This window comes from Oenanthe melanoleuca, chromosome 2 (genome assembly GCF_029582105.1).
Source record: "Oenanthe melanoleuca isolate GR-GAL-2019-014 chromosome 2, OMel1.0, whole genome shotgun sequence".
Classification (NCBI taxonomy): domain Eukaryota; kingdom Metazoa; phylum Chordata; class Aves; order Passeriformes; family Muscicapidae; genus Oenanthe; species Oenanthe melanoleuca.
In genome coordinates, this window is record NC_079335.1 from 100,318,511 (window position 1) to 100,334,425 (window position 15,915).

Below are 15,915 nucleotides of genomic sequence, written 5' to 3' on the forward strand. Positions count from 1 at the left end.
ACATTCTGCCCATGAGCGAGCTAAAACTTACTCAAACAAGTACAGTTTTAACTTAGCTTGAAAAAGGCACATCCAAACGCAACTTAAACACTAACTTTGTAAAACCTGGAAAACAATCAAAAGGTAAGGAAACTGCCAACTTGATTATGAACAGAGCTACGCAGCAAGAAAAAAAAAACCCCATCACTAAAGACATACAACACAAAAAACCCCATCACTATACAGAAATACAGAAGAAACAGACTGAATAAAGTACAACCATACTACCACCCTATTAACTACAACGTTTACCTGGTCGAGAAAGAACGTTTTTAAACCTGGCAGGAAACACCTATTGTTTACTGTTTATCACGAACAAGAATGACAATTGTCGAGTGTAAGATGACCATAATTTGGAACGTGGGGTCCGGTTACACCCCGCAGGAACAGCGTAATGTCAGTTTTAGGGCAGGGATTTCACATATAAAGGGAACAGCACCCCAGCGCAGGCAGCTGCCCGCCCTTCCCGAGCGGCCTCCTGCCAGTAGCACGGGAGGGCAGGGCGGGAGCCCCTCCGGCACGTTCCCACTCCCTGGGAAAGCTTTCGGAATTTAAAAAAAAAAAAAAAAACAAAAAAACAAGCGAGGGGGAAAAGGAGAAACCTCGGCTCCTTCCCGCGCAGCCTCAGCCTGCCCAGCGGCACGGGTAAGGCTGCGCGGCCCGCGAAGGCCGGCGGGGACACGGCGCCGAGCGCCGGGGATGAGCTGCGGGGCGAGTTACCTCATGCTGTAGGCACCGGCTCCCAGCTCCTGCCCGATGCCCGAGAGGCTGGCATCAAAGTCGTGCACCAGCCCGGACTCGATCACTTCATCCATCTTCAGCACCCACGCCATGTTCCGCCGGCCCCGCCGCGCTCCCGCCGCGGGAGGAGCCGGACGGGGCGGAGCCGCTCGGCACCGTGCGCCGCCGGGGAGGCGGTGCCGGCCAGGCGAGGGGGCTGGAGGAGACGGGGGGAGAAGGGGAAAAAGCACGTGCGGGGCGGGGAGCCAAGGGCGACTCCGCGCTCAGCCCCGGGAGGGCCCTTTCCTCGCGGCGCGACTAGGGCGCGGGGTCGCTCTCAGCATCCTGCGCCCGCCCGGCCGCCGCGGGGCGCTGGGGACCGGGCGGCCGCCACCTCCTCCTCCGACCGGACACTGCCCAGCGCCGCCGCCGCCGCTTCTGCCGCCGCCTGAGCTCCGACCCAACCCAGCGGCGCCTCCCGCCGCATCATTCGCAGGGGAGAGGCTGCGGCGGCAGCAACAGCACCGCGGGCGCCCGCCGGGGTGGAGCCGCCGCCGCCGGAGGGTCACGGCCGCCCCGGGGGCTCGCGCCCGCCGCTCCGGCGCGTCCCGCAGCGCCGCCGCCGCCGCCGCTCACGACAACATGGCGGCGGCTTCCACCCCCGAACGCCTGCCGGGGCGGTGCCTACCGCGCTCGGCGCCGCCGATTGGCTGGGCCCCGCCGGGAGGGTCAATCAGAGGCAGGCTCGGAGGGGTGAGGGGGAAGCCCGGCGAATGAGAGGGCACTTCCTCACGCCAGGTGATGTCAGCGCTGACGGGCGCGGGCGGTCCCGCCTCTCCTGCCTCTCCTCTCCAGGCCCGCGGCAGGGCGGCAGCGCGCCCCGGAAGCGGAGGTGGAGGGGCAGGAGTGGCGGCGGGTCCCGCAGCCCGCCGGGAATGGCGGTGCCGGGCGCGCACGGCCGCGTTCGCTCCCCAGTGACCTCCGGGGCGGCGACTGCCCTGGGCAGCCGCGCTCGGTGTAAGGGGCCTGGAGTGAAATTAGCTTTAAGGTCCCTTCCCAACCCAAACCATGCGTGGTTAGTTTTTCCAGAAAAACACCCAAACCCCACAGAATCACGGAATATTTTGAGTTGGAAGGGAGGACGAGGGTCATTCAGTCCAACCTCCCTGCTCAGGAAGGGTCACCCTGGAGCGCACGGCACAGGATTGTATCCAGATGGTTCTTGGGTATTTCCAGTGAGGAAGACTCCACAGACTCTCTGGGCAATCTGTTCCGGAATTCCATCAGCCACACAGTACGGAAGTTCTTCCTCGTATTCAGGTGGAACTTACTGTGTACCAGTTTCTGCCCATTGCCTTTCTCATCCTATTGCTTGTCTCCACCAAGAAGAGCCTGGCTCTGTCCTCTTGTCACCCTCCTTTCAGGTAGTGATAGATATTGATGAGGGCCCCTCTCTACTCTCAAAAAAATGCCCCTCATACTTAATAATTCAAAGAATACTTATATAATTTTATGAGATATTTCATTAAAATGTTATGTTCAGAGAATAAACTACAGAACAGTATTAAGACTGGAAAATGTATTTTGATCCTATAGTAACATGCTTAAGTACAATTGCACAAGTTTTGTAAAAAATAAAGGCAGAAAGGCCCTAAGTTCATTAATGGTTAACAAAACTAATTGGTTAACAAAGCTGTGGTTCATATGTTCAAATGTGGATATGGCATCCTCAAAGATAAAGAGAGGTACACAGACCATGATTTATGATCTTTAAAGGCAGTTTGTAAGTTAAAATATGACTGTCATCTTCTCAAAAAAAAAAAAAAAAAAAAAAAAAAAAAAAAGGTACTGGTGGTTTTCCTGCTGCAATTTCTGGAGGAGTTCTCTGGGTCTGGGCAGAGATGAACAGTTCATCTGCACATAAGAGGAAGCTTAGAAAAAGTGAAATTTATGAAGAAGGCAAGGGCTCATGGACAAGCCACTAACATAGGCACTAGCTACTATGTTACAGCTTTTAGTGAGAACTGAAATTACCCCAGGCAAAATTCCTCTTTTAAGCCTAACAAGATGACAATACCCAGGCAGCAGAAATAACACGTAATCCTATTTTTGTAAGTTTTACAATAGAAGGTTTTTGGGAATCTGAAAGTGGTGCACTTTCTACTTCTAACAGATAAGACAGGATCTAAGACCAGAGAAGCTATATACAGTTTGATTTATGCATAGCAAAACTGGTTTCTCTGCTTGCTAGACCTATGCTAACATAGCTACATAACAGTTACAAGATCATAAATTGGTGATTTTTATACTGGGAATTGTTTTCTTGTGACATAAATTCCAACCACTCCTAAGGGTATTCTGAGTGGATACAGTGAAACCCATCCTCTTGCATTTCAGTCTTTAAAAGTTGGGTGTAGCTTGTCCATGATAAAGTAACTTCTAGTATTTCTGAAGATGTTATCTTTAGCTATTTTAGGACGCGAAATGCCCTTTCTCTGTTAAAAAAAATGAATATTAAAGGAAGGTATTTTTTCTTTACCAATATTTGTATCTCTGGCTAATTCACAACTTTTCTGTAGAGGTGTGTGTTGTTTGGGTTTTGCTGATTTTAAAGTACAGGCCTGTAGTATGTTTCTTTGGGGCAGGTTCCTTGATCAGTCCCATTCTCAGGTCTCCAGCTGAGGATCAGCAATGCACACAGATTGTTTCTGAGCAGGCCAGATCCACAAGTCTAACCTGTCAGAGATGACACTGCCTGTGGCCCTGCCATTCCACTTCGGCAGACCCAGTAACTGGAATCGGAGAAATCATATGATGGAGAGAAAGTGCAGGCAGTTGAACTCTGATTTTGCCAATAGATCTGCAAAAAAAGTATTCCAAGTACAGTTCTGGTGGGATGTGGGGATCCTGGGATATTCCTTTCTCCATCTGCTTATCACTAATGCTGGCTGACACCCTCCCCTGAGGTTGATTGCTTCTCTGTCAGCCTTATTGATGTCCTGATGTGGGACTGAGGACAACACTAAGCACCTCAGTGTTTAAGACCAGACTGAAACCTCATGCCTGAACTGGTTTGTGTTCTTTCTCCTCAAGGGACAATTTCATTAGAGATCAGCTCCTGTACACAGCCTGTAATTGATGGAAGGGTCCCCCTACGCTGTATTTCAATACCAAAACACAGATGCAGGCTGCATTCAAACTTAAAGACAGCTGCTCAAAAGTGTGTGGGAAGAGCAACTTCAGAGGGACTCAAATGGCAGATTTTTAGATAAGGGTGGGAAAATAGAAGCAAATATAGGGAGCAAAGGCAAGGAAAGGAAAGGCAAAGGCAAGGGTGAAAACACACCTTGAGAAAAGCTGCGAGGGGACCAACATCCTTGTGACTCAACAGAGGCTGAAAAAGGGAACACTGGAGGAGTGAGTACACACCCTCACTTTCCCTCGTGGTCAGGCTCCTTTTGTGCTGGAGCCGTGCATGTCACTTGTAAACAAGATTGCGTCAGGAAACTCGAGCACCCGTCCTTCATTTTAACTTTATTGCTTGGGTCAATAGAAACAATGCTATGTTTGCTATCTATTTGTGTTAGCCAATCTAAATTTCAAATCATTCTCACCTTTGTACTGAGAAGGATTGATTTTATAAAACTCCACTGCAGTTTTGTTTGTTTCACACTTTGGAACCCAAATATAGCCTCAATTCCTTTGGGTTTCTTTTTTGGTTGGTTTGCTTTAAAATCTAAAACTTTACACATTTCTAATAAAAACATGCTACTCAACAATTCTGCAAGAGAACTAGAAATGCTGTGATGCTGTGATGCAGTAATGGTTGTAAGGCTACCAATATAGAAAGAGCCACGTCAAGATAAATTATTAAAAGCTGTCATGTTTATGTACATTGTATTTAGCCAAAAAGTAATAAGCTAAGGTCTAATACAAAGAGTGAAGCACATTATAAATTGAAACTTAATTAACATCAAGATTATCTGGAATCTATGAGCCTAGCTCTTGTCAAAGCACAATAATGTTTAATTATAAGAAAATTTGCATACTGTACACAGTATTTCAATCATGTAGAGGTAAAGTAGGTTCATAGCTCACAGGAATATGCTGATGCAATAAGCTGCATATTGCATCAGAATTTCAATGCAAAGCATTTAGCGTGCACTGATATGGCAAGCAGCCCAAAACCAAAACCATTGCAGATCAGTTGAGCTCCAGAAAATAATCAAAGTAGATACGAGACATCAAGGTATTTCTAAGTCTGTATTAGTTCATATAAACAGTTTTAACTACAGACTGCAAATGTAATAAAATCCAACCAAAAAATGAAACACATCTGTGAATATCATATTAAGCAGTAAAATATTTCTAATACTATTAGCAGCATGCACATACAGTGACATGACTTGTGAAAATTGTAGAGCTACAGCAAAGTAAACCTCCACCATGTAACTCTCCAATTGCTTTCAAATCACCTGCTCTCTTTGAAGGCTTCAGCTTGTGGATTAGCCAAGATTGCATGTACAGTCTGCATTCTTGTGTGTTATAGCACAATAATAATAACAACAATAATAATGATGATGATTATTAAAAGTCACCCCCATTCTTCACTTACCACAGGTAGCTGTTGTTACTGGTGGGATACTGGTGGTGGTGGTGATAATATTCAGACTGGCTGTGCCAGAAAAGCATTTTGGGATGAGGTGAAGCATTGTGCTCAGCTAAGTGATGGTCGCTGCAGTGATAGGAGATAGCAAAGAGAAAACAAATATGCAAATTCAGATTATAGTTGCAGTTGGGTTGGTCTAGGCCTTTATGTTCAGCTAGCAAGTTGTCCCTCTCTCAAGAAGAGGCAAGTAGCCAATGTCTTTGGCTGGTCCCCACATGCTCTCCTGCTCCCCAGACTTGCTGTGCTGCTGCTGCCCAGTTGCAGGGATTTTTTACTACCAATGTGACATAAGTGCAGCTCAAACCTCACCAGTATCCCTGTTTCTCTACCTCTCCTCCCACACTGTCCTAGAGTATGACTGAGCAAACCCTGTGTTACCGAGCCAGAGAAAGCACTATTTCACTGCCCTTGGCCTCAGAGAAGCATGCAGCTCCCTCTTCACACAGTTCAGAGACTTTGAACACTGTAACCTGAATAGGCATGACTGACTGCAGAGAAAAAGAAGAAGGGTGGAATACATAAACACCTCTTTAAGGGAGCAAGATGCCTTCTCATCAGTATTTAGACAGCATCCTTTTTGCCTGTTCATTTCATTCTGGTGGCAGGCAGACTACAACTTTAGAGTTACCTTCTTGCCATGAACCAAGATTAAAAAAAACAACCCAACAATGTAAACACTGTCAAATTGCAGGAAAAATATTTACTCCAACATCAATCCAACACCACTTTTCGCACCCACACTTTAGGGAAAAATTATATTCAGATGTAAACCAGCTGCTTGGTGCCCTCAGTGCCATTTATTTGCTGGAATTTTAAGCCAGGATTGCAGTATCAATTTTAAAACACACTAAATAGTATAGATTGATCCTGCAAAGGCCTTGACACTCAGAAATAATAGGGGGCACACATCCAAAATCCTCATCTGAAAGTAGTTACCTGCAGAGGGCACCCATTCTGCTTGAAATAGGAAGGACTTCTGACAAATAGTTCATTGGTGGCTCTGTCATTTTTGTTTTTTAAATACTAGCTCATTCTATAAAAAGATACTTTTAAAAAGTATTAAAATACTGTGGCAACACACAAGCTATGAAAATCAGAATGTCAGAGAGCAAGATTCTGGAAACAAAAAGGAATTATTTCATATTACAGTGATAATAGTATGTACCAGCCAGAAGAGATTCAACTGAACATAATTGGTTGGGGATTTTTGGATAGCATCTCAGACAATTCTCCCTTAATTGATTCTATTTTTATATACTATATATACTATTCTATTCTATATACTTAACATCAAACAATGTAAAAAAAAAAAAAAAAGCAAAGACCAGAATCATAGAATGGCTTGGGTTGGAAGGAACCTCAGAGATCATGTAGTTCCAAAGCCCCTGCCATGGGCAGGGACACCTTTCACTAGACCAGGTTGTTCAAAGTCCCATACAACCTGATCTTGAACACCTCCAGGAACGGGGCAGCCACAATTTCTCTGAGCCACCTGTTCCAGCATCTCACTCTCATAGCAAAGAATTTATTTCTAATATCTGATTTAACCTACTCTCAGTTTGAATCCATTCCCCCTTGTCCTGTCATTACATACTCAAATGTCTCTGTCTTTTTTGTGGGCTCCCTTCAGGTACTGGAAGGCTGCAATAAGGTAACCCTTAAGCCATCTCTTTTCCAGGCTGAACAAACCCAAGTCTCAGCCTTTCCTCACATGAGAGGTGCTCCATCCCTCTAATCACATTGGTGGCCTCCTCTGGACTCTGCCACATCCATGTCCTTCCTGTGCTGGGGAACCCAGAACTGGGTGCAGCTCTCCAGGTGGGATATCACCAGAGGGGAGTAAAGATGCAGAATCATCTCCCCAACATATAATAATACAGAATAATAGTAGAGGAACTGTAAACGTGGGATGAGAAACAAACACCCACATGTCATGCTGCTCAGGAAAGCAGACAAGAATTGGGACTGCTACCTTAGTGGTTCTGAGAGATTATTCTCCTCCAAATGGCACATAAGTACCTCGAGGAGGGCTGTTATGACACAGATCTGCTTGTGTACACCAACTGATCTTTTATTCCAGCAAGGATGAGAGCTGGATGAGTATTATAAAGGTTAGTTGTTCCTCTTACATGTCTCTGTAACCACAGACTTGTAACAAGCATCCTCACAGATGTAAAGGGCTGCACCCAGTGATCACTGTATTTTTTTAATAATTATTTTGATTCCAGTGACTGTAGGAAAAGAATATATATTCTGGTTTCCAGTTCCATAAACTGGTAAGTTGTAAAATAAAACTACTCTGTCTTCAGCCCTAGATTTCAGCAAAGGAGTTAAATGCATGCAGTGCATTTATTTGTAAACTCCATTTCCATTTGCACAGGTTATTCTCAAGAAGAGAACTACACATCCCAAAAAACACTTTCACAATCTTCCCTTGGGGTTTACAAGAGCTTCTCATATAGAGGGAAGGCAAGTTTTGTTCTGTGACTTGTATTTCTGTCAAAAAGAAAGGGTAATGCCACAGATTGCCTTTCCCTCGAAGAGCTCTACCACAAAATGGCTCCCACCTCTCTATGCATTTTCCACAGAGCTCATGTGGCTTCAAATTGTCCAACAATTTCTTCCCTCCTCAAACCAGCCCGTGGCTTTTGACAGATGCTCATTTGCCAGAATGCAAATGAGAAGGAACACTGCAGTTTTGATTAGTCTTTTTTTGTAAAGTCCAAGAGAGAACTTGGGAGCAAAAGCATTTAACACAGATCCTTTTTATCTTTAGCACAGAGTTGGTTCCGAGCCCTTGTAGAATTTATTTTGTTATTTTTAAATAACACAAACACCATATATCAGGGTTGCAGATTTGTCATTAATATCAAGACAGACAATTTTCTGAAAATAACCACCTCAGGGGAGCCCAGGCAAGCAGTTGCAGATTCAGCTGCTGGTCTGGATTCAGCCCATGTATTCTGAAAGTAGATAGTGAGCAAGAGCTTTGTCTGATTTCAGTTCTCTGTCATTAGCTTGCCTAGCTGTTACAAGAGCTTTGATTCTCCTGATCACAATAGAAGGCTGTAATAAAACAGGAGCATCACAAGAAATGTGCCCATTCAGTGCCTTACCTTCATTTGATTCTTCAAATACTTCCCTTATGTGGACAAGTGAGTCATTATAATATCCAAAAAACCTATTGCCTTGAGGAGATGGGGTGTTTGTAGGGAGGGTGAAATAATGACAGCTTTTCTATTTAAGTACCTGCTTCTTACAAAAGGTAGAACTCCCAAGGCCTATGTGATAGGAGCCCCTCAGGGTATTTGCTGCTACAAACCATCCAATCCCACAGTGACTACTGTCCCTGATGGTAAAACAGAAGCAAAGCACAATCAGATCTTGTGGACTTCTATGCAAAAGCACTGTAAAAGAGGAAATTTTGCCTTTTTTCCCCTCCAAGGGGAAGTATAGTAGACAGGACATGTAGAAAAAAGTTATTCAAACTAATTTTTATTCAAAATAATTCAGTGTTTCTTTTCTTTGTCCTATTCAGAGTCTTGTGTTTTGGCTGATTTCTGTTGTGAACAGTATATAGGTACAGCTTCAAGTAAACTGTAACTCAGTTTATTGAGTTAAGGATAAGTCAGGATAAGCTTCCCAAGTTACTTCTAAATCTGGTATTTTGCCTTAAGAAACACTGTGTATTCCCCACACCCACAGCTGCTGCCCTTGACTAACCTCTAGACATAAAGGTATGTGGTTACACGGTCCTTCAAGTTTGGGGACAAATAAGGTGGGTTTTTTACCTTGTACTGTTTATTGTTAAGGGGCTACTTTTTTTTCCCCTTGCTTTATCATCTGCCCAGTAAGTACACAGATCCCTGCAAAGGAGCACTGTATACACAAACAAGACATTATTTATTTAAAACACACTTGCTCTAAGGCTTGTGTATGGCTTGCAAAGTCCAACCTGAAATTTAAGGTGGGGAGGCTCATGTTTTGCTAATGGGTGGATATGCACTGAAGTAAAGTACTTTTGCATATGGTACCTGATAATTTTATTGGATTTTTTTCCCATGAGTTGCATTCGAAATGATGAAGTCTCCTAAGACATCACTCAACTTGCTATTCTTTTTTATAGTGATCAGACTCCTCATATAATTTTTATGATTGCTCTTCTGAGAACTACAACAAATGACCTTAAATACTGGCATTATAACTGGTTATATATGACCAAATGTCTTCTTTGCTCTTTGGTTTCAACAAGTAAAAACTGTTCTACAGACAACACATGAAAAAAGTAACCAGGTACAATATAAGACACTGTGAATCCAGTATCTATTCTGAAAATTTTGTTTAATGGAAGCTTTTGTTGTCCAGTGATGATTTTTGTTGCATTTAAAATACTAGTTTTCAGTTTAAAGTCAGAAGAAATTTTTGTATTTATGCAAAAGTTATCCCTACATACTTCATGCCCAAAACAGAGAAATGTTGTTATTTTGAAGCATCCTACTGGGTCTTTGGATTCTTTTTGGTTGTACAGCACTTGCTGCCTAATGCAGGGGGACTTTGGATAGTAGTGACTCAGTTGTCCATGACTAGATGATACTCCTGGCTTTGATGGGCTGTGAATTCATCATACATCTCTACGAAAGGTGCTGACACATTTCTAGTCCCTCTATTTTTGAATACACAACCTCTGTTTCTCCTATACACCTTGTTAGTAGAATGTCATACATAGTATAACATTATTAGTAGAATGTTTAACATAGCTTTCTGCCCAATTAAGGACCAAAACCACCATGTGGGGAGTGTATTTACTCCTACTGCAGTGAACTTAAACAATGCTGGGTAACAGTCACAAGCAGGAATAACTTCATGTGGTCCACTGCTGCACTGACCTGAGTTCTCCACACACCTCCTGACACATTAAGGCCTGATCCAGCCCAGTCCTTTTACTGTGGTCACCTGAAGGTGGCAGAAGTACAGGCTCACTGCTGACAGCCTGAGAACAGCAATGCACTGTGTCTGTGGAGTGCAGCAGAATATCAGCAGCAATGTCCCCACAGGTCCCATGTCCACCTGACACCTTTAATCTGTATTCTTGCATGATTTTAGGTGTTGTAATTTGAGCCTGTTGAATGCTAAATCACTGTAAGGACTGCTGCATTTACCAGCCCTTCTTCTGTGATACAGAACTCTTGAGAAGCAGGCCTGCCAACAAAAATAAAGAGAAATGGGAAAACTCACAATGCACATTTTTAGTAGACCTTCCAAATTCCAGTAAAGTCTTAAGTCACTGCCAGCATAGAGACAAGGCAACACATCACAGGCTATCTGACCAGAATTCTGCTAAATGCTTCAACAGCTCCTTCTGATAATTTTGATCAAATACATCAGATATGTAGCAGACCTTGTGCTTGGATTTGCTTCAGTGCCTCCTTGATAAGAGTGAGGCACTCAGAGAAGTAAAGGAGAAATACAGACTGCTTGCAATGCTCAAGTGTCAGGTTACAAAAAACAGATTTGGCTGCTTTTGAAGAAAGCAGCAGAATATACTCCTTCCCTCATGGGGTCTTGTTCCCTTTTAAGAAAGTCTCCATTGCAAGGTATTTCTGGTCTGTAGTTTATACCTCCATAGTCATACTCCTCACACTACCTACTTCTCAATCTCAGGATGCAGTAAGGTGCTGAGGTATGAACTAAGGAATAAATGCGTTACTGATTTCATATCTTACAAGTTGGAGCATGGCAAGTATTACCTTTGCTTTCTTCTGTTACATCTGCTGCCTACTGATATTACATCATGGCCTACAGAAAAGAGACACTGCTGAAGGTCTAGACACATTTCAGCCAGGCCTTTTTCAGGTCGTGAAACTTTCTTTGCTCCAGCCAGGATTTTTCCCAGGCTAGAGACTTTTTCTCTACTGTAAACACAAGAGAAAGAATCGTAACAGAGATAAACACCTGCTGGATCCATGGAAAGCCAGGGAGAAGAGGTGTCTCTCTCTCTCTGACCAATGAACTGTCTGTATTTTGTTTTTCACGAAGTACCTTATTTAAAGCCATGGCTTCCTTCAATAAATTGCTCTTTCTTGCTCTTTCTTGCACCAAGCAAGAGAGTGTCTTGTTGCTGTTTTTTCTCGCCGCTCTGTAACCTTTCTATGGCAACACTATGACATGGAGATAATTTGTAGACACTGAGATTTAGACAGCATTAATGACCAGAGTCTTTGATTTAACCCATTACACCATACCTGAATCTAAACTTAAGTTAGCAGGTTTGTATGATGATGGCAAAGCGTGGAGTCTATTTTATTTTTAGATGACTGGGAAGTCTGTAAAAGGTGGATGAGTTCAAGTAGTTGTTATTCTGCTATTCTGTGCTTGGTAGCCAAAAAATCAGTATCTGGACTCCCATACTGCTATGGAAATGTAGGCTGCTTGACACAGAAAAGAGAGCTTGGTTATTTCTCAGTTCTAATGGACTGAGGAGCTTTGGTCCCTGCCAGGTCTAACATTTTCTAGCATTGAGCTGGCTTAGTTTTGTTAATAAAGTCCTCCAACATCAGTATTTTTCTCTCAATTCGAAAAGGAGAAAGCAAGACATTATGTATTCCAAGAAAATTCCCTTTCTAAGAACTTTACAAATAACACAGGGGCTTTAAGGTTTTTACGAACATTAGCTGCAACACAGAAGGGGTTAAATTATGTATCTACACCATGTCTTTCTCCTCTTATTTTCTAGCAACCCCACATTTTCTACCTCCTAACAGTGCAAAAATCTTACATGCCTCTAGCAGTGGTAATAAATAGATTTCAAAAAAAGGCAGCCTCTGACAGTACCAGTTCTTCAAGTATGGCTTTAAGAAGTTTAAGCTGGCACTTTCTGAACAATCAGGTAATATCCAATTTAGATTACTTCTCTAGGGCAGGAACAGGCTACATAAATGGTGATGCATGAAAATTCCTTGGGAAAAGCAGGTGTTTTGTCTTGGAGAAATATTTCAATTGATTAGTTGGCCAGCGTGATTGTAGCTGTCATCTCAAAGATCAAAAACCATATTAAACAGCTCAGAAATTCTTTAGGTAAGATACAACCATCTGTAAAGACATTTACTATAGTGTAAAAATGTTTTATCTGCATCAGTTCTGCTGAAAGGACACAAAGTAACAGGCCAGAAATAACTTTTTTTTTTCAGATTAGAGGCTTTTTGTAGTTGGCACACCGTTAGATACATTTCAAATGTATTATTTCAGACTAGTATATAAATCAATTAAGCATTTTAAAACATGCTGATCTGCAGTTTTAAATGGAACACATACCCATTTTCCTACAGGCTTGCACTTGAGCTGTTTATCCAAGCTGAAATCAACAGTCTCCTCATATTCCCTAGTATTCTGGAATGAGCTATCTGTGCTCAGGCTAAGAGCACTGTGCTAAGAAACAGGTAGGTTTTCCTGTATTTCCTCCCCCACCAATACAGGAAGACCCTCTCAGCCCAGGACAGATATTCGTTCATTCTCTGGCAAAGGTTTGTGATCCCTTGGTGTTGCTGGAGGCCCAATCTGACATTATTCCAGATAAATCAGATTGGAAAACAGATTAGGGAGGCTCCCACAAAGCTACTCTGCTGGCTCTGCCACAGGCAGAGATGAATAGATGGTGAGGGAATACCTAAAGCAGTCCATCTGACTTTTAAGAATATCTGTCTACTGCATAATTTAAATCTACATACTTGTTTTTAACTGCTACAGGTGTTCCTAGGAGGGACAGACACTGCTTTTGAATTTATCCTGACATAAGATTAGCAGAACCATCTGCAGTACTGGTTGTAGTGACTTCACAGAGGTCCAAAGACTGGCACTGCTGGACAATGAAAAGATACTGAAAATGAAAACTTGTAAAACTGTGATGCCCAAGATCAAGTTCAGTTACTTTTTCTACCTCCTTCCTGGTACCAATATAAGTGGATATCAAACATTTACATGCACATATGTTCCTTCTTCCACTGAAGAAATATTTTCCATGTTTCACTATCTGTATTTTTTTTCCAATCTTACTCCCTCAAAGTATTTCCACTAGAATGACTTATATCTATCTAAAATTCATAAAAAGTTACAGAATTTTTATATTCAACAGAAATCATACAGTATTCAAAACTGCTTGCAAACTTCTTACGAAATACACTTATTATCCTAAAATCCTATCAGCAAATGAAGAAATGTCTTTAACTGGATAATCCAAGCTGCACAGCTTGGAAACTCTGAGCTCTTAAGGTACACTAAAACATAGAAACATGAACAAAATATACAAAAAGAGTAAGTGAAGTTTTTTTTTGCCAGACCAGCATAGTTAGTTGTTCAAACTTCACACATTTCTGAAAGTCTTCTGTGTTTTAACAAAAAAGAAGAAAACATATAAATTATGAAGCAAATCTTTGAAGTACTTACTTTTAGTGAGTTGGAAAACTCACGTGTGGAAGAATTTTAAGATACTTTCTTAAGTGAGCTCGTTATGAATATTGACTTTTGGAATATTTGGAAGTAGACTGCAATTGCAAAACTCATCAGTTTACTGTTTTAACTGGGAGAAATCAACAGATTTTTTTTTTTCTCCACATAGCCCTCCAGTTCTGAACTGCTTATGCATCCCCATAATATTTATGTTTATTGTGTTGTCTGAATTTGTGAAGTTCCAACCTAACACACTGCAAGTTACCACAGCCAGTGGAACCATTTCCACTCGCCTCCCAGAGGGAGTAACCCATTTATTTCTCACAATTATTTTCTCTTTAATAATTGTTTTCAAAGGGACAATATTACACTTGGCATTTGAATTCCTTTGCTGAAAATTCAAACTGTAAGCAGTTTAGGCCTGTATTCTCAACAGAATTTTTTTCATGGGTATGTTCATGGCTTAAATGTTTAAACACACATATAAACCATTAAGAATATGTAAGTGTTTCAGGATCCAGTTGTCTGCTCTTTTTGCTCTGTGACTCAGACCGCAAACAATAAACACAACTCTATATGTTCCAACCTTTATCTTAAAAAAAAAACAAAAAAAAACAAGCAAGCCAACTCAGGAAAATTTACATGATCAGCTCTCCTTTCAATTTGCATTTATTATCCCAACTTCCTTGCTAAGACTTCACCTGAACATGATGTGTTATTCAAAATTCTTTAAAGCACATGACATCCAAGTCTGAGACATCCATGATTTCCATTTCCCATCCTGATTCTGCATGTAGCTTTTCTTCTCCTTCCTCTTTTTTATAGCTTAAACCCAACCTTTAAGAACTACATTTCAGTTTTCAAATGACTGCAATAACTTATCTTCACAGGATATTAGAAGAAACATATAGAAACCCTGTCTGAAAGAACAGCAACTTGTAACTGTCCTATTTTTTCCCATATCTTTGTGCTAATCCATCAGAGAAATCACCTCCAGCAGGAACATAAGGCATGATTTCCATTTGTTTGAGTTTTCAATTGCTTCAATTGCTTGAATTTAGCTGAGCTAATATCTACTTATAATATAGGAAATGAAGGCAAAAAGCAATGCAGTGAATTTGATAAAACTGGCTGCTGTGGAAATAATTTTCTTTCCAAATTCTTACACTCTTACATTTCATTATTACATTACATGGATTCATGTAATATAAACAGATTCTATCTGTTTACAAATATAGCAACCCCATCTCTGCTGGAAACAGAACTAGTAATATAATAAGTAAAATATTCATTTAAATATATTGCATTGAGATTTTTAATACATGGGATATCTTAGCTTAAAACATTTAAAGACTGCTTAAAAGCAAAACTGATGTACAAATTTTGGGTAAATATCTTCTTCCCCCCTACCTGGAACAAAATTTTTCAGTCATATAGGGGATAAAAAAACATATCTTTTGTTTACATGTAAAAACTAGGTTTCATCCAGAATATATACTGTATGTTTAAATAACTTATATTTTCAGTATGAAATAGCATCTTCAGAAAGTAACAGTCATCTTGCAATGATTCTCTGAAAATAAATATTGCCTATACAAAATGCAGGAATAACATACAAGGCTATTAAGCTTAGAATTTGTGCAATTTTTTGAAGTGACCTTTTTTATAATTAAAATGGAAAAACTACAAGACTGTAGACTGAAAAATATTTTTCAGTATTAAAAATATAAAATGTAAATTATGTATAATGTACAATAAATGAAATAACAAATCTGCCTAGATGAAGGAAAGCTCTTTCTTTGAAGATGAAGGATGTGTTCATAAAGATACTATTCAATTTTTTAAAAATTTGTCTAATATACCTATATTCATAGCATGTTATCCAATGTCAAGTCAGACTTAGTAACAAGACTATATAAAGAAATATCATTTGGACACATAAAACATGAAAATTATTTTTTTTAACCAATGCTGTATGAATCACAATTATAATTTTTCTTAGAGCATGTGATGAAATAAAAGAGAAAAAACAATATATACATTGC

The 15,915-nt window shown here is 41.2% G+C and overlaps 1 protein-coding gene across 4 annotated transcripts in view; it reads right to left on the reverse strand.

Annotated features, from left to right (window-relative positions):
* Nucleotides 1–1,409, reverse strand: part of UBP1 (upstream binding protein 1) — a 36,030-nt gene extending 34,621 nt beyond the window's left edge. For 2 of the 4 annotated variants that reach the window (XM_056485326.1, XM_056485322.1), the window contains exon 1: nt 760–1,408. In XM_056485326.1, the coding sequence (XP_056341301.1) occupies nt 760–872 (113 nt within the window). In that variant the 5' untranslated portion in view covers nt 873–1,408. Of the gene's footprint in view, nt 1–759 lie in introns of all 4 variants that reach the window. The other 2 variants (XM_056485323.1, XM_056485325.1) reach the window with 2 other exon arrangements.
* Between the last annotated feature and the right edge of the window lie 14,506 nt (nt 1,410–15,915).